The sequence below is a fragment of the Arctopsyche grandis genome, chromosome 6, assembly GCF_051622035.1.
Source record: "Arctopsyche grandis isolate Sample6627 chromosome 6, ASM5162203v2, whole genome shotgun sequence".
Lineage (NCBI taxonomy): Eukaryota > Metazoa > Arthropoda > Insecta > Trichoptera > Hydropsychidae > Arctopsyche > Arctopsyche grandis.
In genome coordinates, this window is record NC_135360.1 from 3,116,278 (window position 1) to 3,143,297 (window position 27,020).

A 27,020-nucleotide genomic window follows, 5' to 3' on the forward strand; every position below is an offset into this window, starting at 1 on the left:
TTTGGCTTATTTTATAGATACATGGAGGAAAAATTACTTCAAATGATAACATAGCAGAAATGCTAGATCCCATTACTATTCCTGCGGAAGAATTACCACTACGAAAAGCTTTAGAAAAAATATGCCCTACAAGTTCTAAATTGGACTATAAAATTAATTTCCAAGACAAACCATTTGCTCCTGAACAGATTGTGACACAGAAGACATCTCATACTCGAAAAAGGCTTAATGAATGTGACGTTTGTTCAAAGACATTTAATAAGAAACAAAGCCTGACTGCGCACATGAGTGTTCATGCAGGAGTAAAGCTACACAAATGTGATATTTGTTCAAAATCATTTACTCTACGATATACCCTTGTCAGACATATGATATGCCATTCTGGTGATAAACCGTTCAAATGTGATATTTGCTCGAAATCATTCCCGAGAAAATTTAACCTCGGCTTACACATGAATATTCATAGTGAGGTGAGGCCGCATAAATGTGACCTTTGTTCGAAGTCATTTAATAACAAATCTACCTTTGTAAAACATGTAAAACGCCACTCTGGAGGAAAACCATTCAAATGTGATATTTGCTTAAAATCGTTCGCGATAAAATTCAACCTTCGTAAGCACATTAAGAGTATTCATAATGGAGAAAAGCCACACAAATGTGACATTTGTTCAAAATCATTCAATACGAAACACAATCTAGGTTCCCACATGATTGTTCACACTCGGGTATATACACACAAATGTGAAATTTGTTCGAAATCATTCCTTAGAAAACGTGACGTCAGTGTACACATGAGTATTCATACCGGGATAAAAGCACATAAATGTGACATTTGTTTAAAATCATATATCAGTAAAAATAGCCTATTGGCACATTACATATCTCATTCTGGAGAAAAACCGTTCAAATGTGATATCTGTTTAAAATCATTTGCTTTTAAGTATACACTTTTGGTGCATTTAAAATGTCATACAGGGGTAAAGCCACACAAATGTGACGTTTGCTTTAGATCATTTACCTTAAAATCCAACCTTACGAAACATATGAAATTACACTCCGGAGAAAAACCGTTCAAATGTGATATTTGTTTAAAATCATTCACGTTGAAATTCAACCTCGGTAAACATATGAGTATTCATACTCGGGTGAAGTCACATGTATGTGTTATTTGTTCAAAATCTTTTTCTTCAAAACGAAGTCTCGGTACTCACATGTATATTCATACTGAAGTAAGTCAGACAAATAAGGTGCTTGTTTAAAGCCGTTTATTTATTGAGGTATCTTAATGCCTTATGCAACATTTCAAATACCAATCTCGAGAATATCTGATCAAATTTGATATTTTTTAAAACCATTCACTGTAACTTAGAGATATTGTATGCAGTAAGGTTTCCAAAAATGTTATATTATTTTTGTGTGAATTTTTATTTGCGCAAATATATTATACTGGTGTTGTGTCCGATGAATTCTTTTATTACTTAACATCACTATGAATACTGTATACATATATTGTTACGTAGAGGTGGGTGGAGGATCCAAGTAAAAGACCAAAGTCGTGTCACAGCATTTATTGGTGATTAAGGAGATACAAGCACTGGCAGTGCTCCGTCCAGAATGTCTTGATATCGCCTAAGTACCGCCTTATAAGGGGCAGGTCTCTCGGGACATCTTCAACGTCCGGTTTGCTTGCCTATTGTTATGTTGTTATGGTCACGTACTAGATGTCCCACGCTACCGCTGTGGATTCTGAGAACTCTGCCGGAATGCGACCCCGAGTAACCGCTACCCCGCTAAGTGCATTCGGGGGGATAACTAAAAATGTGTTGAAAAGCATTTACTACTAATTCCAGTGGTTTAGCGAGAATTCCAGGCGCCCCCCCGAAGGTATTAAGGCCCCCCTTAGCCAGCAGCATGGTTCGGTGGTTGGGCTTTTGCCTAGTACTGAGAAGCGCCGGGTTCGATCCTGTGAGTTGACCTCGATTTAAAAGAATATATTCCGAGTATACATCAGTGGCGTGCGGTGAAATTCCATCTCTTTTTGTCGTACAGCCTTACTTAACGTGCGCGAACAGGATACAAGACGAACTAGCTGTTCCCCTTGTATCCTGCTCGCACACATTAAATAAGGCTCTACGACAAAAAGAGAGAGAATTTCACCGCACGCCAATGGTATACATATGTGTAATGCTGCTGGTCAGACTTGGATATTTGTGACTCCAGGTCGATCGTTCCCTATCAGAGTTTGCCAATTTTTCTGTTTTCATTGTTGAAACAGTTCCTCTATATTGGCAAAAATCATCCTACCCACTGTCACAATATCTGAATATGATTTATGTATAATATGTAAAAATTTATGTACAAGTCTAAATCTATAGATCTCTCAATGGATTAATTAATTAATTATTAATTTCATGTTCTTCTAATTTCATGTCATTTATGTAATAAAATGCTGCAATGTTTGTAATTAATTGTGTAGGAAGGGGAATTGGGCTTACCCAGAGAAATGTTATAATAAGAGAAGAGCCCTTACGAATAAATAATTGCTGTCAATATTACGCGGTACATCTCTATATTTACGCTAGAACGCACGAAATACATTTAGATCAATTTACCTATAACAATGTATCCCATGTTGTTTATTGTGTATTTTTTAATGCATTGTGCAATTTTACCGATGCTTGCCCATCTTGCGAGTAATATAAACAAACAGAGAAGTTTTTATCGGACATACGTCGAGCACCAAGCATCAAATACGGCTGATGCTAAAATTATTTAGGAATGTCTGTGGACAATCGTCACTTGACAACAATATAACGCCTAAAGCCACTTCTATTATTATTACATGTCTCTGGATCTACCTGTCAGGTCTTTTTGGTATCTATGTTAAAAAAATAAAATTTTAGGAGATATAAACGTTTTAATAAATGGGCAATTTTCACATTTTTTTTTTTTTTGCTTTTGCAGCCTTTAAGAGGACTGTACACCCGAAACCTTAATTTTGTTGCCGTTCCTCTCTCCGATATATATATTGAGTGTGTACGATAGCTTCAGGAGCTGTATGTGTGTGTAAATGCTGGGTGACCAGTGGCTGTGTGTGTGTGTCGTCGTCTCTGTGTGTGTTCAGCTCGCTCTGGAGCACGTGCTGGAACAGGGCGGGGTGGGGAATTAGAAACGTCAGCTCGGGTTATCCTCGTTTATTAACGAATAGATGGCGAGCCGGGGAGTTTGCCGGCGCCTCTCGCCTGTGCCCCTTTATGGCGGGGGCTGTGGATGAGTACGCTGGCTGCAGCTGGTCACTGGTCACTGGTCAGGCAAGGTAGACCAGCCACCAGCCACCAGCCACGCCAGTACCGTCTCAGCCAGCGGATGGCGGGCGTCTGTTTTGACAGATGAGCGCGCCTCGTAAACATGAGTGCGCGCCCGTAAGAGCCCAAAACACGGCCATGTGGGTTTGTTGGCTCGGACAGAGTGAATGCGATAATATATATATGTATCAATATCTAATCTATAATTTGGAAAGAGACTTTGTATGTATGTAAATATCCTTGGTCGTCGTCGTCTTCGTCCGTAGATCGGTGACGTCATCGAACAAGTGATTCGATTTTTTTTTTTTTCGATCCATGGGCGCCGATTTGTTTTTTTCGATTCAATGGATTCACCCCCGCGGGGGCGCAAAGCGAGTAGTTTCATGGGGCCCCGCCAGGGGCGCCACAAGGGGCGCAGCCCCGTGGGGCTCAAAAGGGGGCGCCACAAGGGGCGCAGCCCCGTGGGGCCCCGAAGGGGGCCCGGGGGGCCCAGCCTCATGGGGCGCAGCCCCATGGGGCTCAAAAGGGGGTGCCACAAGGGGCGCAGCCCCGTGAAGCCCCGAAGGGGGCGCGGGGAGCCCAGCCTCATGGGGCGCAGCCCCATGGGGCTCAAAAGGGGGCGCCACAAGGGGCGCAGCCCCGTGGGGCCCCGAAGGGGGCCCGGGGGGCCCAGCCTCATGGGGCGCAGCCCCATGGGGCTCAAAAGGGGGTGCCACAAGGGGCGCAGCCCCGTGAAGCCCCGAAGGGGGCGCGGGGGGCCCAGCCTCATGGGGCGCAGCCCCATGGGGCTCAAAAGGGGGCGCCACAAGGGGCGCAGCCCCGTGGGGCCCAGCCTCATGGGGCGCAGCCCCTTGGGGCTCAAAAGGGGGTGCCACAAGGGGCGCAGCCCCGTGAAGCCCCGAAGGGGGCGCGGGGGGCCCAGCCTCATGGGGCGCAGCCCCATGGGGCTCAAAAGGGGGCGCCACAAGGGGCGCAGCCCCGTGGGGCCCCGAAGGGGGCCCGGGGGGCCCAGCCTCATGGGGCGCAGCCCCATGGGGCTCAAAAGGGGGCGCCACAAGGGGCGCAGCCCCGTGGGGCCCCGAAGGGGGCCCGGGGGGCCCAGCCTCATGGGGCGCAAGCCCTAATAGGCATTAACTAAGGGGGGCGAAGCCCTAGACGGCAATTAATCATGGGGGCGCGGAGGGGCGAAGCCCTAAAAGGCAACTGATCATGGGGGCGAAGCCTTAGACGGCATTTAATCATGGGGGCGCGGAGGGGCGAAGCCCTAAAAGGCATTAACTAAGGGGGGCGAAGCCCTAAACGGCAATTAATCTTGGGGGCGCGGGGGGCGAAGCCCTAAAAGGCAACTGATCATGGGGGCGAAGCCTTAGACGGCATTTAATCATGGGGGCGCGGAGGGGCGAAGCCCTAAAAGGCATTAACTAAGGGGGGCGAAGCCCTAAACGGCAATTATTCTTGGGGGCGTGGGGGGCGAAGCCCTAAAAGGCAACTGATCATGGGAGCGAAGCCTTAGACGGCATTTAATCATGGGGGCGCGGAGGGGCGAAGCCCTAAAAGGCATTAACTAAGGGGGGCGAAGCCCTAAACGGCAATTAATCTTGGGGGCGCGGGGGGCGAAGCCCTAAAAGGCATTAACTAAGGGGGGCGAAGCCCTAGACGGCATTTAATCATGGGGGTGCGGAGGGGCGAAGCCCTAAAAGGCATTAACTAAGGGGGGCGAAGCCCTAAACGGCAATTAATCTTGGGGGCGCGGGGGGCGAAGCCCTAAAAGGCAACTGATCATGGGGGCGAAGCCTTAGACGGCATTTAATCATGGGGGCGCGGAGGGGCGAAGCCCTAAAAGGCATTAACTAAGGGGGGCGAAGCCCTAAACGGCAATTAATCTTGGGGGCGCGGGGGGCGAAGCCCTAAAAGGCAACTGATCATGGGGGCGAAGCCTTAGACGGCATTTAATCATGGGGGCGCGGAGGGGCGAAGCCCTAAAAGGCATTAACTAAGGGGGGCGAAGCCCTAAACGGCAATTATTCTTGGGGGCGTGGGGGGCGAAGCCCTAAAAGGCAACTGATCATGGGAGCGAAGCCTTAGACGGCATTTAATCATGGGGGCGCGGAGGGGCGAAGCCCTAAAAGGCATTAACTAAGGGGGGCGAAGCCCTAAACGGCAATTAATCTTGGGGGCGCGGGGGGCGAAGCCCTAAAAGGCATTAACTAAGGGGGGCGAAGCCCTAGACGGCATTTAATCATGGGGGTGCGGAGGGGCGAAGCCCTAAAAGGCATTAACTAAGGGGGGCGAAGCCCTAAACGGCAATTGCTCATGGGGCGTGGAGGGGCGAAGCCCTAGAAGGCAAAGGCTCAGGGGGGCGCCGAGGGCGAAGCCCTAGAAGGCAAAAAAAAAATTTGATTTTTTTTTTTGATTTTTTTAAAAAAAATTTTTTAATTTTTTTTTTATTTTTTTTTTATTTTTTTTTTTATTTTTTTTTTTGATTTTTTTTTTATTTTTTTTTTATTTTTTTTTTATTTTTTTTTTTAATTTTTAAATTTTTTTTTAATTTTTTTTTTTTTTTAATTTAATTAGCTTAGTCATGTTTAAGCGGTTTATATTATAAACACTGAGCGAAGCCGGGTAATACAGCTAGTATATATATATATATATATATATATATATATATATATATATATATATATATATATATATATATATATATATATATATATATATATATATATATATATATATATATATATATATATATATATATATATATATATATATATATATATATATATATATATATATATATATATATATATATATATATATATATATATATATATATATATATATATTGAATGAATGCGACAGTTTTGCTTCGACCAGATAATACGTATTTTAAATCGACGAAATTGAGGTTTCGTATTCTCCTATTTTCTCTTCAGAAACTGGACCAATTTTTAAAAAAATTTCATCATCAGTATGAGAAAGATATTTTCTCTGCAACTATGCGCGTATTTTTTTTAATATCGACCGTTAAAGAAGCACGCTGGACTCTTTTCGTGGGTGTAAAAAAGAGGCGATTTTATAGATGTTTGGCGGCTCCTATAAAAAATAACTAATCAAAAAAATAAAACTGTGGCGGCTCGCTTATACGACATGGTCGAGTTTGGTTGCCTTCCTGCGAGTGGGAACCAACTCGGCTGGGTTCGGAGAGCCACTACTCACTCTGCCTTTAGCCGTCATATAATAAACACGTGCATTAACATGCCAGTCGTCTCATTCGTTCATCCTCCATAAAACGATAGATGCATCCCGATGATGGATATCCATAGCATATTAAAAAATAATTTCTCTAGTGCCATAATTGAGGAAGGGAGAAGTGTAATACGTTTGTATGAACAAGGCGCTGGTGTCCAGCCCTCTTAACTCAAAATCTAGTATTGCTGTGCCAAAAGTGGGTATTTTGTGGGTTTTTTCTATTGTTTGAGATTTTTTATTGCTACATATCGGTGGCTTAGCGCACGGATACTTTATGTCCATTTTTGAATTTGTATCGAATTTTTGGTTCGGTGATCATTGATCACAAAGCTCTCCCCCAAGAGTCACCAAAATCTCTGTAACGGAACATCTAGCAGCCGAAAAGTCCATCGTACTAACGATAACTATTATACTAACGAAAACGCGACTGCTAAATATTTCGCATTCGCGGTTTTCATAGCAAAAATAGTCTTTGTGACCATCGCAATGTGACTAATAATCCAATTACCGAATTTTTATCGAAGTGGTACTAGGCACGAAACGTCAAACAAAGGTCAGTGTGAATCGTCACCGCTAGAGGAGAGCATATCAACGACCCTCAACACGAAACATCTAAAACGTCTACAACCAGCACCCACTCTTCACCCTCCACTCCAGAAGTTTGTGCTTCTCCTGTCGAAGTAGCAATGGAGTGCAGACTTTGCCTCTGCTTCGCTCCACCGGAGGCTTTCGTCTCCATCCATGACGGATCTCATCCACTACGATTGGTTCAACTCGTTTGGACCTGCTGTCGGCTGCAGGTCAGTCACACTTTACTCATTGCTATTGCTAATTCTCGCATCCTAGCAATCATCGATTCCTTTCTCATTTGTAGTTTTGTAAAAATGACGAACTGCCAGATATGATATGCCATTCGTGTGTCAACAATCTGGAATTGCTCAACAGCTTTCGAGACGCTTGTCTTCAGAGTGACAAAACGTCGAGGTTGAGATTAAACGAGTGTTTGGAAATCAAGCCGGAGGAAGTTTTGCTGGAAGATGTAATATGGGAAGACGAGTCGGGTGGTGATTTGCCACCAAATATTTCGAGTTCATCAAACAATAGAGAGGTAAGTTAATGGAATTCGAGTGGCTTAGAACGATTCCAAACGAAACATTCATTTGATCGAAAATTAAAATGGGGCCACTTTAGATACCCCCGCACCATTTTCAATATAGTGACACCTATATAAAATATAAAATATATACACCGCATGAACAGAAAGTTGCAATATACTTAACCCGTTGCCCGCGGCAATATATATAGCGATCAAGCCCTGTACGCAGCGGCACCTTTTTCGCGAATTTGGCAATCGAGTTTTCGACCTTGAATACAGATTTTAATATTTACTCAAGTAACCAGATATGTTAATTAACACATTAAGTATTATTTTAAACAATAAAATACATAATATATCTCGTAGTTTTGGATTAATTGTCAAATAATCATTCTTCAAAATTGTATGAAGACGTGACGTCACATAACAGGAGGTTTCAGTATGGTTCCACAAAAAACTAATTTTTGACTGGTATATATTCATTTTAAGCAAATTGAATAGATGGCATTCAACTCTCAGTAATATATTCAACCAATTTTGAACCTTAAAACAGTTGAAATAGGCGCATATAAGGCTCAAAATCCCGTGCAAAGTTCAGAAATTATATGGAAGACAGCCGCGCTACAGACTTGTCGCCCAAAGCTTTCATAGAAGACGGCCGCGGGCAAACGGTTAACGAGATGAGGTAATTTCTCAGTGAATAACGCCAAGTGTTGAACGTGCCATCAAGTGTCTAATTGTATTTGATTTTTAATTTTATAAAGAGTCTTTTGTCTTTACATCATCAAATACATCTTGAAGTAGTAAGTAAAATTTAAAATAAATTTAAAATAAATTTAAAATATCTCATTTAAATGTTTGGTTTTATTTTTATGTAATAAATTGTAACACGTTGGGTAATTTTCATTATTTTTGTAGATGGGATCAAAGCGCACATTATCCGTGGCAAAGAAAGCGAGTATTTTAAGTAATTTAAAATCGGGAGCACTCTCCCTACGGCAAATAGCCGCTTTGGAGGGAGTGAGTGTGTCATCGGTAGTGAAAATTAAAAAATTGTCACTCGCGGGTGCCGACATCTTCACAACCCATTACGATATGTGTGGGGTAAAAAAAAAAACCACTCACAGTTCTGAACGTAAAATTGTAAAACTTGTACTCGGAAATTGCTTCATCACAAAAAAAGCTATAAGGGAGCAATTAATTGGCGATGGGGTGAATATATCTACCAAAACAATTCAACGTCGCTTGAACGAAACTGGATTGAAAGCACGGCGGCCCAAAAAGAAGCCACTGCTTACACAAAAAATGAAAGCAGCCCGGCTCAATTGGGCCAAAAGTCATCGGGCATTCACCGTTGATGACTGGAAGAAGGTATAGTAAAAATTTGGGTTTGGTGCAAACGATCGACAAGCGCCAGACAGAATGAACCACAGATTAACTGGATGACTGCTTTAAACGCAATTCTCGACTTCACGAATGATAGATTGCACATCAGATGACGAGTAACCTTTCCATGTGCACAGTGCAATTATTAAAATTGAGTAGGATCTTTTTGGCGAGTTTAATAAGGCAAAATTCGGAGCTAAAGTATCAGAAGCACAGAACGTATACAGGGTAGGTGTATGTCGTGACTTCGGGTAGATTTCGCTTAGTGTAAGTGCGAGCAGTGCGCACGCATAAGGTACACGTGTTGTTAATCTGTGGTTCAGTATGTCTGGCGCTTGTCGATCGTTTGTACCGCATCGTAAAAATTTACCTTTAAACAATTTGCTAAATTCATATTGAATTTTTAAACATTTTTACATTGTATTTTTGCAGGTGCACTTCTCGGATGAGTCATGCGTCGTAATTTCTCCAGAAATGAGAGAATTCGTTCCCAAAAGGGCCAACGAGGCGTTCCGAGACGATTGCATCGTAAAAATCACAAAGCATCCACCGGGTGTTGTGATTTGGGCATCGATAAGCTCCGCTGGCCCAGGTCCCCTTTATTTCGTCGAAGGGACTATGCGTCAAGATCAGTACCTGAATGTTCTGCGAAATGTATTTTTGCCTTCAATAGCAGACATTACCACTGCAGGTACAGCATACTATTTTATGCAAGACAATGCACCATGCAACACTGCCAAAAAAATAAAAAACTTCATGGTAGTCCATAATATCCCATTACTTCCTTGGCCAGGCAATTCACCAGATCTTAATCCTATCGAAAATGTCTGGAAACTTTTAAAAGTAAAAGTAAGTCATCTCCCTAGTCCCGATAAAGAGTCCCTTATAAAAAATATAAAGGAAGTGTGGCATAGTGATGTTGGAATAAAAAAATGCATTGTTTCTTGCATAGAAAGTATGCCGCGCCGTATCGCTGCCGTTTTACAAAATAAAGGCGGATCAACAAAATATTAATCTTAAAATTGTTATGTTTGTGTATATACATTGCCAATAAAATTATGTGTTCAAATAGTATATAAAAGTTTTTTTAATCCAGTCACTAATTTGAAAAAAATGCAACGAAACTTGAAAATTTGATTTTTTCTCAGTTTACTGCAACTTTCTGTCCATGCACATACACTTAATAGCGACATATATGGTTAACATGTACTTATTAATTAGTATTATATAGACCTAAGCAGGGACCCGAACCGAAAACCGGAATATCTGTTATTTTTGTTTTAAAATATGATAAAATAGATTTTATCATTAGAATAGATACAAAAAGTGGCAACGTTGCAGTATTCCACTATTGACAACTGTCAAATATCAAAGGTCGCAAGCTGAAGAGTAATTATTAGACACCGGATATTCAGTGCTTTTTCTAGGAATTGGGGCGGTTTAGTTCTATTTACAAAGCTAGAGTCCAAAAAAAAAAAACGTTCGGCGAACCTTTAACAATGCAATGAACAATACACAGCACGCTCTGGGTCCGTTTTTTTCAAGACGGCACCTTGGTTATCCGGCCCTTAGTAACTATATTGATGACCTAACCGAGCAAAATGGCAGAGTTTGAAAACGATCGGATAAGAACCCAAACTTCGTCAGACGACAAAATCGATTCTGAACTAAGAGGTTAGTAATAAAAAAAAGAAGGAATCCATCCAGTTCAACTGTCATTTTAATTAACTTAATAAATTTAATTAGCAAATATTTTTTTCAATGATTTTTTTATTAAATGCAAATTTATTTTATAAAATGGACGTTTAAATTACTTCGATTTAATATTTTGTAATGTTGTATTATTTAATTTTTATCCCCATATTTGTGTGTATTTTGAATTTTTTGTTATTTCGAAAAATAAAATGTATAATTGTTATGTATATGTCGCTAGTTTAATTTAAAATTTAATTAATTGAAAAATAAAACTATGAATTTTCTATAGGTGTCGCTTTTGTGCGGGGTGATTCTAAAGTTTAGCCATAAAAATTCACCTGAAAAATAGCATATAATCACACAATCAATTGTATAATGTTTGGCTTGTTTATAGATACGCAGAAGAAAAATTACTTCAGACAATAGCAGATCAAAAATGATTGATACAGACAAACTACCATTACCCAAATCTAGTTCTACAAATTCTGAATTGGATCATAAAATTAATTCCCAAGCTCTTGAGCACAATCTTGGGACACAAAAATTATCCGACACTCGAAGAAAAGCGCATGAATGTAGTGTTTGTTCAAAATCATTCTCCAAGAAAGAAAGTCTCATTGCACACATGTGCGTTCATACTGGGGAATATCCACACAAATGTGACATTTGCTCTAAATCATTTACTGATAAATTTAACTATATAAAACACGTGAGACGCCACTCTGAAGGAAAACCATTCAAGTGTGATATTTGTTTAAAAACATTCACAATGATATTTAGCCTTCGTAAGCACATGACTATTCACAACGGGGAAAAGCCACACAAATGTGAAATTTGTTCAAAATCATTCAACAGGAAACAAAATCTCGGTACCCACATGTTTGTTCACACTCGGATGTATCCACACAAATGTGAAATTTGTTCAAAGTCATTCCTTAGAAACGAAGACCTCCGAGGACATATGAATAATCATATTGGTATAAAGGCACACCAATGTACCGTTTGTTCGAATTCATTTACCAGAAAAAATAATCTCATGCGACATATGAAAATCCACTCTGGGGAGAAACTGTTCAAATGTGATATTTGCTTAAAATCATTCAATGAAAAAAGCAACCTCGGTACACATATGACTGTTCACAGCGGGGTAAAGTCACACAAATGTGATATTTGTTTCAAATCGTTTATGTTCAAAGCCCACCTTAAGAATCATATAAAAGTGCACTCTGGAGAAAAACCGTTCAAATGTGACATTTGTTTCAAAGCGCTTACTTCGAAACAAAATCTCAACGCTCATATGAATATTCATACTGGAGTTAGCCGGACAAATAACACGGCAGTTTGAAATCATTTATCTTCAAACGACAGTTCAGGGACCTGAGGAATCGTGATTTGTTTTCTCCTGTGGCTCGCACAAATATGTTGGCAACGTCTCCAATATTTAGTGCGATATACATATCTACTCAACCGGGTTGCTGGTGAAATTGACCTGTTTAACACATTCAGCCCGGCGCATGATTTCATACATTTGCCCGTGTGGCGGCACTGTCACGCGTATCGGCACCCAATTATGCGTGACAGCATTAAATCACTTTATATAATGAGTTGTCCCTACATCTTTAGAGCTTTATAGGAATTTTAGTGTTGGGGTGCTCAATGAAGTGGAACCGTAAAATTATAGTCTGCTATAGCACTATCAGCGTGGCCACCTGTGGTACACGCCGGGTTGAACGTGTTAATATAAGCTGTGCTGAACTGGTTGAGTAGTTGTGGAGCAACGCCCGTGGTTGATTTTATTCAAAGATATTCCCCTATGAGACATGTGAGATGCCACTCTGGTGAAAAACCTCTCGAATGTAATATTTCTTCAAAATTATTTACTATAAGCTATATATGACTTATGTTACATGTATGTACTATATCTATGTATGAAATACGAAATAAAATTGTCAAATATTATTGAATATATCATTTCAGAAAAAGGTGGTATTTGTTTAAAATTATTATCCCATAAATAGGGCTGCCAGATTTCTTCCAAGTCAAACCAGGACCCCCCACACGAAAAAATCAAAAATCCTCTCCCCGAGATTTTGGCTCGCACGGGGCTGACATGTAGCTTCTGATTAATCTTTCATTTATATTACGTATGAAAATAACAAATTTTAACATTAATTATTTATTAATTTGAACAATAACAGTAAAAAATAAACGAAAATATAGACATAGAAATAATAACAATTTTAAACATCAATTTGTATATTTTTCATTAGATTTGGCTTTCTGCAAGACTAGTTTATTTTTAAGTACATAATCATACATTTGGCAATAATTGAAATCATAGCTTTCAATGCACTGTAGAATACTTTCAACTACATCTATGTATACATATAAAGTCTATTTTTTTCATCAGTCCACTGAATCTCCATTAACAAGAATATTCTCCACGTTACCATTGAGCCCTGGTTCATTTTGGAGATTTTAACTATCGGATTTATATATTTTTAATGCAACAAATTAATTTTACAAATAAGTGTCATTTGTTATAATATTTTCGTATATAATATTAAACTGTTTTTTCGATTTCTGACCGTTCTGGTATTTTTTCCAAGCTCATCCAGAAAAATATAATATTATTTAATGGTACTGTCCATTGTTTCAAATATCCTGTCAATGTTACATAAAACTTTTCTACTTCTTTATTAAATCCATCAATTTGTCCCTTTGAAATTATTTATGCATAATAGAAAAATTCTAAAACTGGGACTTTTGGGTGTCCCGAAAGGTCCGTTCGAGACACTGGGGTCAGGGACACGATGTTTGAAACCAGTGACAATCCCGATTAATAGGGACGCCTGGCAACCCTAACTAACGAGAACTCGAGTGCCAGATCCCTTTTTGCGGAATAATCCGTTTGCCGTGTCGAAATTAAGTATTTAAACCAGCGTAATGTAGTACTCCTGAGACGATTTCGGTGCTAATTATGGTTCGGTGATTATTTCGCAAAAAGCGATCTCGCGCAAATCACTAAAATCTCAATCACGGAACATCTGGCACCCAAAAACTCCATCAATCGAAAGCTACACACGTGAAATAGTGTACTAAGGAGAACTCATTTTTATGGCAGCGATTGTCGTGCGCGCGATCGCAATAATCCGTTTACCGAAATATCATACTAACGACAACTCGAGTGTCAGATAATCCGTATTCGCGATTTTCGTGGCAAAGATTAAAATTGCAAAGGGTAATTTATCTTTTTAGCGTCCTCTATGATTTCACCGATTTAAGCTGGCAGCACTTACTTACACACACATTCATAATTTGATGTTTGACCTTGATACACGTTCGACTCGCATCCATAGATGTATAATACCATAGATACGCCTTCACGCTCTAAACCGGTCACCCTTTTGGACCATGCACAAACAAAGTTCAACTCTCAGTCGGTAGTTAGCTTCTAAGTAGGAAAGGTCGATTGCGGAGATCTTGTAGTCACTAACTGAGGGGTGCGGGGGGTTTAACTAGCGGAGAAGTGGTAAAAAAAACGACGACCGCTGCGTCGTAGGGAAAAAAACCTTTTTTTTCCCAACTTCCCCGCTAGTTAAACCCCCCGCACCCATCAGTTAGTGACGACAAGATCTCCGACCAAAATCACGCGTCAGGGCCCATCTATGTATTATATATCTATGCTCGCATCTCATCTAAGACCATGCTTATGGATCCTCGCTTCTATGTCTACTTCATTCATCGACTCAGTCAGCTAACCAAACATTTTTTTTCTATAATGCTATTAATATTCTTTATTAATTTTACAATTTGTGATTAGACGCTGTCAAACGTCAAATTACAAATGAGTGTTGGAGCGTGAATAATACAGATATGCAATTCTGCCAACTTAAATTAGTCAAATCTTAAAAGGCGCTAAAACGACAAATTACCCACGAGATCCTCAACTCCAAATGTCCACATTTAAGCATCCATTGTCCACTATCCTCTCTCCAGGAGTTTGTGCTTTTCCTGCAAAAGGAGCAATAGAGTGCAGACTTTGCCTCTGCTCTTCTCCATCAGAGTTTTTCGTCCCTATCCATGACGATCCTCATCCACACACTACCCTAAAGATGAAAAAAAAATGATGGAATATTTCAGTACTCGAGATTAGTGGAGTGAGATGGCCACGAACAGAGAAATTTTCAGTTGATGTCATGCAGCCATTCAGGTCACGCCTTTGGTCCGCAGTAGTCCTAGGAATAGTAAACAACTCCAGCGACAAATTTGGGTTGTGATGGAGTGCCGACTTTGTCTGTTCTCTGCACCAGCAGAGGCTCTCGTCTCCATCCATGACGATCTTCATCCGCCGAGTTTGGTGCAACGCATTTGGACCTGCTGTCATCTGCGGGCAAGTTACACTTAAACCATTACTATTACCAACTCGTTAACCCTCGCAATCATTATTATCTTTGTCATTTACAGATTAGGACAGATGACCATTTGCCAGAGATGATATGCCATTCGTGTGTCAACAATTTGGAGTTGCTTAACAGCTTCCGAAATGGTTGTCTTCGAAGTGATGAAACGTCGAGGTTGAGATCAGACGGGTTTTGTAATGTCAAGCCGGAGGAAGTTTTATTGGATGATTTAATATGGGAAGATGAGTCGGGCGCTGATATACCACCAAATATTTCTAATTGGCCATATGATGGTGAGGTAAGTAAATGGGATTCGAGTGCCTCAGTGTGGCCGTACACCTATTGCGCATGCAGTATGCACGCTGCAAGTGCTTCATGACGCATTTATTGCTCTTGATACCGACAAATTCTCGTATATCAATATTGCGCCGTATCTTCGCGCTCTACAATGTAAAGTAAGACGATTTTGAATTTTTTGATTAAAATAAGTCCTTACAATTTAAGGTCTGTTCATACCTAGTCGGCACGAACCGACTTCAGCAGGTATCCAGCCGTACGAAAAGTATTCTTTGGTACATTTTGTATGGGTATGTTCATTTTAACCGTCACGTTTACGCCACGCCAGGCTTACAGCAGTACCCGACATTTCCTGTTCATATCTTACAGCAACATCCGTCAACGTATAGTATCCGTCTTTATGGCCATCGTGGAGATATACACGCGAATTACGTGCCATGAGTCTACCGCTTTGCTGTTTTGGACCAATTACACTGTTCGACAAATGACGACTTTTTTTTGGTTCAGAGACGAGATATAACTTTTCTTATAGATCTATGCCCAGTGAACACGAATCTGGTAATAAAAAGTGTTGATTGGCTCGAGATTCGGAGATATATGTGTTTTTTAAATCGCGCGATTTTTCTATATCTTGGTGTTGTTAACAGTGTAGCATTAACAGTGGGAAAAAATCCCAAAAATCCAGAAAGTGAAAATACGTAATTTTGACTTTTGATTTGAACTGGACGACTAGTTAGAGAGATTTGAAAGCTGAAAAGTACTACAAATGAAAGATAAAATACCCGACTATAGATTCCAATATTCATTTTGAACAAGAAATTAACAGATTTTGAGAAATCGACCGAACAACACCAAGATATAGAAAAATCGCGCGATTTAAAAAACACATATATCTCCGAATCTCGAGCCAATCAACCCTTTTTATTACCAGATTCGTACTCACTGGGCATAGATCTATAAGAAAAGTTATATCTCGTCTCTGAACCATTTCTCGTGTCGAACAGTGTTATCGATAGACAGTTGTTCAATCTTTCGACATGGTTTTGGCGCTAGAGGAAGGGTTCGGTGATTACTGGTCACAAAGGACTCGTCACCAAGTCACTAAAATCTCTATAACGGAACATCTAGCAGCCGAAAAGTCCATCATACTAACGATAACTATCATACTAACGAGTACTTGAATGCCAAATATTGTGTATTCGCGATTTTCATGACAAAAATTGTCTTTGTGGCCACCGCAATGTGACGAATAATCCAATTACCAGAGGAAGTTCAACGGTTGGGTGACTTTGTAAGTTTGTATGTAAGTATTTTTGGTTGGGAACAATTCAATTGCTTGAATATTATATTTTTTTCGATTCAAATAAATTAAATAAAATGCTCATCAAAACGCCTCAGTGTTTTTTTATTGTCTTCTTGAGCTTCTTCATCCAACAACAACGTGACTATACATAACTTTTCGTTCGATAAACGCCGAAACATTTTTGCTGACTTGTATTCTGACGCGTAGCTACGAATGCACGTGTTTGGATTCATATTGTAAGAACTCGACAATACGACGTAAGCAATATTGCGCCGTATCGTCATGGCCTGTAATGTATATAGGAATGATTTTTAAACGAGCCGAACCGTATGCGTGGTTGGCCAAACTGCTAGGGATAAAGTGTGTGTGGTATGCATGGGAGAGACCAGATGCGTGTTGTTATGGTCACTTGTTGAAGAACAGGCCGGACGATATGTTATAATAAATAGTTCTGACTGAATCTGCACGTTTCACTTGGAATCCTTCACATCCGGATCCTATATGTATAAGTAAGCCGATTTTGCCTTGCACTCGGCCAAAGTGCTGTAAACGTGGCGTGACCGTGGCGTGTAGGTAGATATGAATAGAAATTAAATAAAATGACATATTTGAAACGGAGTCGTGCAGTGCTGAAAACGTGTAGTGCTGTTATGTGTGAACAGACCTTTACAATTGCAGTTTATAGTCTAGTGATTTTAACAGGATATTATTTTTATTTATTACAAGCATTTTATTATGTTTTCAATTTGAATGCCCCCTCCCCCCCCCCCTCTTTCCTTGAAGATTTTCTGGATCCATGTGCAGCCGAAGGCAACTACCACGGGCAAACATTGATTACGGTCTGTGTGAACTTTTCCCTGGTTATTTATAGTTTAATTATTTGACCGATTTGGGTTGGCAGCACGTACTCACACACGCAATCATAATTTGACGTTTGACGTTTGACGTTTAAAGACCCTCGAGTCGCAACTCATCAAATCCACGCTTACGGACCCTCGCTTCTACGTCTACTTCTCTCATCGACTCGGCCTGTTATCCAATTTTTTTTCTATATGCCATTTATATTCTTTATACATTTTACAAGATGTGATTAGCAGCTGGTCAAACGTCAAATTACAAATGGGTGTTGTAATGTAAATATACAGTGCTGCTAACTTTAATCAGTCAAATCTTAAAGGGCGCTAAAACGATAAATTACCCACGAGATCCTCAAATCCAAACGCCACATTTGAGCATCCATTGTCCACTATCTACTATTTGTGCTTTTCCTGCCGAAGCAGCGATGGAATGCAGACTTTGCCTCTGCTTTGCTCCAGCGGGTTCCTTCATGATGATCCTCATCCAACGCATTTGGTGCAACGCATTTGGATTGCTGTCATCTGCGAGTAAGTTATACTCGACCCATTGCTATTACCAACTCGTCAACCCTCGCAATCATTATTATCATTGTCATTTACAGATTAGGAAAGATGACCTTTTGCCAGATATGATATGCCTTTCGTGTGTCAACAATCTGGAATTGCTTGACAGCTTTCGAAACGCTTGTCTTTGGAGTGACAAAGCGTCGAGAATGAGATCGGACGAGTCTTTGAATGTTAAGTCGGAGGAAGTTATGTTGGAAGATTTAATATGGGAAGCTGAGTCGGGTGCTAATTTTCCACCAAATATTTCAAGTTCACCAGACGATGATGAGTAGGTTAATGAAATTCTAGTGCGTTAGAACGATTTCTAACAAAATATTCATTTAATCGATAGTATAAATTCACATGCAAGATGACATTTAATTACACTTTAAAATTGTATAACGTTTGGCTTATTTTATAGATACGTGGAGGAAAAATTACTTCAGATGATAACATAGCAGAAATGATAGACACCATTAGCATTCCTGCGGAAGAATTACCACTACGAAAATTTTTTTTTAAATTACCATTTGTGCAAAAGCATTCAAACGGAAACAATCTCTCAGCGCACACATGAGTGTTCATACCGGGGTAAAGCTACACAAATGTGATATGTGTTTAAAATCATTCAAATCAAAATCTGAACTCAGTAGACATATGAGTACTCATACTGGGCTAAAGCCGCACAAATGTAACATTTGTTCAAAATCATTTACTAGGAAACTTAGTCTCAGTACACACATGTATGTGCATACTGGGGAATATCCATACAAATGTGACGTTTGCATAATATCATTTACTGAGAAATTTAGCCTTATAAAACATGCGAGACGTCATTTCGGAGAAAAACAGTTTAAATGTGATATTTGTTTAAAATCATTTACGAGGAAACAAAGTCTCGGTATCCACATGATTGTTCATACTCGGGAATATCCGCACACATGTGATATTTGCTCAAAAACATTTACTACGAAATATAATCTCGTTACACACATGATAGTTCATAGCCAGGGGTATATACACTGCGAGATTTGTTCAAAATCATTCCTTAGAAAATTCGACCTCGGTGCACATATGAGCATTCATACCGGGACAAAGGCACACAAATGTAACGTTTGTTTGAATTCATTTTCCAGAAAAAATAATCTCGTGCGACATATGAAAATCCACTCTGGAGAAAAACCGTTCGAATGTGATATTTGTTTAAAAACATTTGCTCATAAGTCCGTACTTGTGGAGCATTTCAAATGTCACACCGGAGACAAACCGCACAAATGTGACATTTGCTTAAAATCATTTTCGTTGAAATCCAACCTTACAAAACATGTGAAATTCCACTCTGTATTGAAACCGTTCAAATGTGATATTTGTTTAAAATCGTTCAAGATGAGATTTGAACTTGGCAAACATATTAGTACGCATAGTGGGGTGAAGCCACACAAATGTGGCGTTTGTTCGAGATCTTTTACTAGGAAACACAATCTCACTGCTCACATGAACGCCCACACTTCTTCTCCTTCACGTGCCATGTCCTCCCAGAACGTCGGCAACTAGATGTCCCATTCGTACTTTGTCAACGGCTGCTCGGAATAGTGCTCGGGTGCTGAGGCCGTACCACTGCCGAAGATTCTTTAGCCAAAATGTTTTCCGACTGCGTTGGCCTACGATTTTCCCCTGGATTATTAGGCGCAGTATTTCGTATTTCTCGTTCCGCACCACTTGTCCAAAGTACTCCAATTTACGCCTTTTCACACTTCGACATGCTTTCCCATCAGGGCTAGCACCTCGGCATTGGTACGACGCGCCATCCATGAGATTCTCAGCATCCTTCTGTATATCCACATCTCAAAGGCCTGTCGTTTTTTGCACGTGGCATCTGTCAGGGTCCATGCTTCTGTCCCATACAGAAGGATGCTGACAACGTAGCATCGTACAAGTCTAAGACGGAGTGCTATACTGAGATCACGTGTGGTTAGGACATTTTTCAATTTTAAGAATGCAGCTCTTGCTTGCACCACTCTAATGCCTTGTTCATAGTCTCGACAATGTCGCTGTGACAAAGTCGAAGAAGTGTCGCTGTTCATACTAATGTTCATACTGTTCATAAGCGCGACAGTTTGTCACGCTTACCATGAACACTATTAGACATTAGTATGAACAGCGACACTTCTGAGACTTTGTCGAGACTATGAACAAGGCCTAACGCGAATTTCCTGTTTACTTTCACACGTTTCACCCAGATACCACCCAAGATATCTGAAACTGTCTATGACTCATAACAATCCTACATTATAAATAAATATTGTATAATTTAAACAGTGTGGGTGTCACCGCTACTGTTTAATGTACATTCCATTAACTTCCACTAACTTCAAGGACTTGCAGACAACACTGGACGCAGTTGTTGTGCATAGCTCTAGAGCGGGATTGACACTGAATATATAAAAAAAAAACCAAATACATGATATTCAGCAAATCGACGCACAATACGATCAACTCTCATATAAAAATTAATAACACTAATGTCAACCTTACATTACATACCATTATAATTACCAGTCATAACTTATGACTGGTAATTATAATGGTTATTATTTTTTTACATATATACCAGGAAGGCCTTACAGGTAAACCCCGATGCGCCTTTCTGGCCAATTACAAATTACAATTACAATGCAGCATTTTTATATAAGTTACTGAATTACGAGACACTGAAAAACTCGCAAATCAATGAGACATCTATCAAATTATACACAAACTTATTTATTGCACATTAATCAATCACAAATTATAGGTGACATATTGTATAGGAACGATTTTAGCCAATTTTTTCCGGGAACCATTTCGACAATGATATCAGAGAACATTGACAAACTCTGATAGGATCAAACGATCAACCTGGAGTCACAAATACAGATCTGACCAACAGCATACTATGAAAAATTCATTTTGACTCGAGGCCCGGCCCTGGGATCGAACCCTAAGCAGAAGCTTTACGACCGAGCTATGCTGCTGGCTGTTATGTGATGAAGGGTTGGCATGCGTGCGTAAGTACCGGGCCGCACCGTGCAACTTTGTCGGCCGACTAGTTGCGCGACACAAAAAAAATGTATGGAAATGTATGCGACAAACAAGTTGACGGGTGTAGAATGTCCCATCTACCTGCATGTATTGGTCTGGCCGCCCTCAACCAAGTCGCACGGTGCGGCCCGGCCATAATACACGCTTGGCTTGTGAGTTCTACGCGGGTAGGGAGACGCTGGTGATAAGACATACTTATAATGTATTGTATAAATAATTAACTACTTGTTCTTGCAAAAGCTGCGTTTCACTGGTTTCCTATCAAATATCTTTACGATGAATCCCACGATAATTTTGACTAAAATGTGAAGGATGGTGTAGGAATGCAGTACAGCAATGGTAGAGATGCATTGTATCTGCAATGTATCAGTTACACATCCAGACAGAGAAATGTAATATTAATAGAAGTGGCTTTAGGTGTTATATTGTTGTCAAGTGACATTCTGTCCACGGACAGATCTAAATAATTTTAGCATCAGTCGTATCTGACGCTCGGTGCTCGACGTATGTCCGATAAAAACTTCTCTGTTTGTTTATATTACTCGCAAGATGGGCGAGTGCATTGGTAAAAATTGCACAATACATTCAAAAACACACAATAAACAACATGGGATACATTTTTATAAGTAAATTGATCCGATTGTATTCCGTGCGTTGTAGCGTATTTATAGAGACGTACCGCGTAAAATTGACAACAATTATTTATTCGTAAGGGTCGCTCTATTGTTATTACATCTCTCCCCATCGAACTACAGCCGCAATGAACTTCCTCTAGATGTTTAGCCCATCACACCGATGTAGTGCACCCTCCTGAATTCTTGGAAACTCAACCAGAACCATGAGCGAAACCAAGATGCAGCCAATGACATTTTCATTCGGTCGTGTTTCGAGTGCAATGCATAAACCCTCAGAACGGATTCAACGGGCAGTTCAGTCAGACCTTCCATCGAAGACAAGCAACTAACCTTCTTCGCTGCGATTATACTGTACTAACTATGCATACAATTAAGTATACTCTTCGAAACTCAACCGAGTTTCCATAGGCCGGGGAAACGGTCGATACCTATCACCCGTACTATAATAGCAATACTGGATTTTGAGTTGAAGACTGCAAAAACCAAAAATCTGTAAAAGTTGCTAAACGCTTATATTTCACAAACGAAATAAAGCCAAAAAAATCATTAGTCTCCGCTCCGGTAAGAAAAATAGATTTTTTGTTGTTTTTATTAGATATCCGTCTGTTTTTTTTTTTTATCAAAAATGAAATTTTTATCCTCTTGATACTAAACATATCGTAAATGCCTCTATAAATCCTGTCTTACCAAATCAAGGGTATCCTTTGTGTGGCTGTGCCTCAAGGTTGCTTGATGATTGTTTATTTGGAGCGAGTCGAATCGCCTTTATCGGTGGTCTGGATGTGGGTGAGGTGATGTCACCTCGTTCTCGAAGATTCTCCCAGGCTCAAGGGTATCCTTTGTGAGGCTGCGTGCCTTGTGTTTTATGGGGTAATAGGATTTATGCTATTTTGGTTGTTCCCTTGAACTCAAGGTTTGTTTATCTGGAGCGAATAGATGATTGCTTTGGCTTTGCTGAAAGCTCGTATAAGCTGTATTGCATTCCTACACATGAAAAACGGCGGTCTCCGTGACGAGCCAGAATGTTAAATTACAGAAAACACAAATATCGGAAGGCAAAGATCGAAAATCGAAAGATCAAAAAAAAGGGTGCATGGTAAACGGTACATACTCACTAAATTTGCGCGAGCAGGGTACAACAGTAACAAGAGGAACAGGCGTTTCCTCCCGTATTCTGCGCGCGAACATGAATACGGGAGGAAAAGCCTGTTCCTCTTGTTCCTGTTGTATCCTGCTCGCGCAAATTAAGTGAGTATGTACCGTTTACCACGCACACTTTTTTTTGATCTTTCGATTTGCGATCTTTGCGTTTTCTGTAATTTAACATTCCGGCTCGTCAAGGGGACCGCTTCGTGGACCTTGTAGAATGTAGTGAAAGATTTAGATGATTCAGAATCGAAAATATATTACCGAGACAGTGCCGGTTTTAGGGGGGGGGGGGGTCGGGCGGTGCCCGAGGGTGCCAAATAATTTAGGGCGCTGCTCGATGCGCCAAAAGCGCTTTAAAATTAAAAATTAGAGCGCCAAAGGTCCTACATTTGTACTCGGCAAATTCTATTCAAACAATCTACTGGAAAAAGCCAATCTTCAAGTTAAGCTAAAATTAATCCACTGATTGTATTAAATTTTATAAAACAGCACAATTTGCAGGAATTATATCCAAACATTTGGGTTTCTATGCTTTTGCCGAAACTGCCTGAAACTGTAGCAAGGTCCCAAGGCCGGGAAAAAGGAGGATGGTAATCCACTTTTTCATAATTTTTTTCTAAGGGTGTTTAGAAAAAATTGCCCGAGGGCACCATTCGGTGTAAGGCCGGCACTGCATCGAGATAGTGAGCTTTGCTACCCAATCAGCATTCTCAAAAAAAAATCACAAGTCGATTTCTTCTCTGTTTTCAATAAGGCGAGGCAACTTGCGGACCCCCCCAAGGGGTCTGCAGACCACCGATTGAGGAACACTGATCTATAGTATGCCTATGTATATTATGGGGGTACCAAGGTAGGGCGAATGAAACGACTGGCATGTTCAATTCCCGCTGGCAGCAGTTGGCCAGACCTTGGTTTGTGACTCCAGGTCGATTGTTTCCTTTCAGAGTTTGCTATTTTTTCTGATTTTCATTAAAACGGTTCCTGTAAATTGGGATTAACTTACCTATCTCTCTTGCAAACATCAAGTCATACAGCATCTTAAGATTAGTAAATGCTGCAAAAATTTCTCCATAGATGTCACTGTGGATGATGTTTGTATGAATTCGCAATGTATAAAAATAATGCTTGTATTTATTGTATCTGTGTTAGTACACTCGTCGCTTTGGAGCGATCGGTAAAGGCGATTATACGTGTTCGATTGAAGTAAAAAATAAAATAAAATATCCAATTCTTGTTGAATATGAAAATACAATGTGAGCATATATGTAAATATGAACAATATTTACTTCTTCATCACCGACGACTTCTCCATTTTCATCATTTTCAATTGCTAGAGGCAATTTCGATGTGTGATTAAATAAAACTCTTTTCCATTGATTTTCCAGATTTTATTTAAAAAATACAAGGATGTAAACCTATTAAAAATAAAACATACTTAAATTTTACTACATATTTTAATAAATTTAAAATACAATTGAAATATTTGAACTAATAACATGGTAATGTGATTTTTGTTCCTGAATATTTTTCGTTAACAAATCTACCCTAGGTTTTCTTGAATACAAAAAGAGCCAAGCGCATACATGTTTTGAGCATACCAATATTATTACTACTGAAAATGTATTTTTTCAAATTTTATTTTTATCAAAGACAGTGAGACGTCATATATTCCATACCAAATTTGTGTGTCAAAAACATATTCTGTGATCATTTGATGGCAATTACTCCTAGGCAACTGCCTACTTGCCTATACCCAAGATATGCAAACAAGATTAACTAATAAATTATGAATTTCAGCAATTAAAACCCGGACATATTCTGAAGCATGTATATTAAGTCCCTTGTAGTGATTACTGACAAGGGAACGGCTCCAATATCAAATTTATAAACAATAGTGCTTCCATTTCCGGAATGTTTTTTTAGAACTGGGATCTTGGTGCCACCACCGAAAATCTAGACTTATAAAACAAAATAGGAAATAACCAGGGATTACAATTTACCGTCAAATTGCATAAACCAGTAAATGGTAAATGATTTTTCCTACTTCTGTCTTCTGGAAACTCATACATTTTAAGAATATATCTACATATCTTGAATTGTACATCAGCTATTCAACATATCAATCAAACGTCCTCAAAATATCTATTTAAGGACGAAATTGATGAAAAAATTTGTCGAAATAGGACATTTGCAAATGGTATATAACAGTAGACAAATTATTGGTTACATCACGAGGTATGATGTTAGCAGTGGCGGATTATCGCACAGCGGAGTTGGCGTATATTTGTCGCCTCCAAAATCGTTTTAAGAAAAATTATCATATTTCACTAAACGCAACGCAATCACTCAGACCGAAACCGAAGAGTGGAAGACCCAAAGCCAACAGAAGTGGAAACCTGACTGACTGACGCCGATGACGAAGATAGAGGTGCGGCACCTGGACGAAAGCGAAGAGCGCCAAGATGTCATGGATGCCCTAAGTCCATGCCCCTCGTATTTCAATAACGTCCCTGGAGTTGTCATTGAAATATGATGGGGCCTTAGCGTTGATGGAGGCATTAGCGATCGCTTCACCACATGCGGCGAGAAATGCGCGACTGATCACCATCAAACCGGCCTTCAGAGGCATTCAGATGGCGATGGTCAAACTCCATGCCACTGAACTTATCAAGGCCGGAAAAATTCGAATCGGATGGGTCAATTGTCGATTGAGGCCTCGGGTCCACATAGTAAGAAGCTTCAGGTGTCGGGGATTTGGACACATTGCAGTCGAATGCACCAGCAAACAGGACAGAAGCAAAGAATGCGGCCAGGAAGGCCATAAAGCAGTGAATTGTAAGAACGACCCACACTGCAGCATTTGTGAAGGAGAGAAAATAAACAGCGGTCATCAGACCGTTAGTCGAAGCTGTGCAGCCAGTTCCGGAAGGCCCTGTAAAGGACGAACCCAACAATGATCCGCATACTTCAGATCAATCTGAATGGATGCCAGGTGGCGCAGGATGTGATGAGACAGACAGCAGAAGAGCGGCGAGCGGACCTCGTGATTGTGTCTGAGCAGTACCGCAATTACATCTGAACACAATCATTCACCGACTCCCAGCCAGAACGAAGCTTTGAAGGTCATTGCAGTAATACGTCACCGGGAAATTATGACTGCTGAAAAACCACGCCACATTATCCAGAAGACTACATCTGGAGTCTCTTTGGAGATAAGGTAAGGTAAATCTCAATTGAACTTTATTATTTTTCGATTATTCTTTTTTTTTTTTTTAAATGTCGTTAACTATTGTGAATCTGTTTGAGTATACAGTTTTGTCCCAGGATGACAAAACTACTGTACGAGATTACCAGTTAAGTCTGTTAAAACCTGGATATTGTATTGTTAAGACTTATGCCGATGGAACTACCTTATATCTGGAGTACTATACTACAATAATGTATCAGGACGTTTTGTCCCGATTAACGGGATTCAGTTTCACATTTGTCACTATTGAAACTGACAAAACTTCTGCTACGCAATTCGTGTATAAAGCAGATTCATCACTAGAGTCTGCAGTCCAGTTGTATGCAACATTTGCAGATTATGAAAATTTTTGAATTGGATGATAAAGGCAGGAAATATGATGGCTAAAACTAGGCCTGTAATGTATTTTATTTCTGCATTAGCTGGTATACCATCTGCAAAACCAGCAATTATGGATTTCCTGAAAGAGTATAGTGGCAAAGCTCAATTACTGACAGTAGCAACAGATACTGTATTCTGGACAACTTTCTCAAGAGAGAATGAATTACAACTCTCTCCTGAGTTAAGAGCAACACCTGGACAGTTGCTGCAACGCCATACATTTATTCCTGATCCTGTACTGACACAAAGTGATGTAAAAAAATAAATAAGTACATACAGAAGAGCCTTTCGGTGTTGTGATAAGGCAAGATGTAAAAGGAGTAATGCGCCAGTTATCAAAAGAGTGGTTCTACATTACGATGCCAAATGGTGAGAAAATTTTACAAT

General features: G+C 40.0%; 5 protein-coding genes across 8 annotated transcripts in view; 2 read left to right on the forward strand and 3 right to left on the reverse strand.

The window, feature by feature from the left end:
* LOC143913567 (uncharacterized) overlaps positions 1–27,020 on the reverse strand; it is a 781,442-nt gene that overhangs the window by 718,524 nt on the left and 35,898 nt on the right. The window lies entirely within an intron of this gene.
* The window catches only part of LOC143913487 (uncharacterized), a 133,667-nt gene that overhangs the window by 20,800 nt on the left and 85,847 nt on the right, over positions 1–27,020 (reverse strand). The window lies entirely within an intron of this gene.
* The window catches only part of LOC143913478 (uncharacterized), an 89,304-nt gene that overhangs the window by 2,379 nt on the left and 59,905 nt on the right, over positions 1–27,020 (forward strand). For 2 of the 3 annotated variants that reach the window (XM_077433306.1, XM_077433307.1), the window contains exon 4: positions 18–2,937. In XM_077433306.1, the coding sequence (XP_077289432.1) occupies positions 18–1,259 (1,242 nt within the window). In that variant the 3' untranslated portion in view covers positions 1,260–2,937. Of the gene's footprint in view, positions 1–17 lie in introns of those variants that run through there. The other variant, XM_077433305.1, reaches the window with a different exon arrangement.
* LOC143913498 (uncharacterized) overlaps positions 1–27,020 on the reverse strand; it is a 54,872-nt gene that overhangs the window by 1,844 nt on the left and 26,008 nt on the right. The window lies entirely within an intron of this gene.
* Positions 17,648–21,450, forward strand: LOC143913556 (uncharacterized). Its single transcript, XM_077433424.1, has 3 exons — positions 17,648–18,122; positions 18,197–18,429; positions 18,562–21,450. Exon 3 carries the CDS (start codon positions 18,714–18,716, stop codon positions 19,692–19,694), a length of 981 nt encoding a protein of 326 aa, XP_077289550.1. The 5' UTR covers positions 17,648–18,122; positions 18,197–18,429; positions 18,562–18,713; the 3' UTR covers positions 19,695–21,450.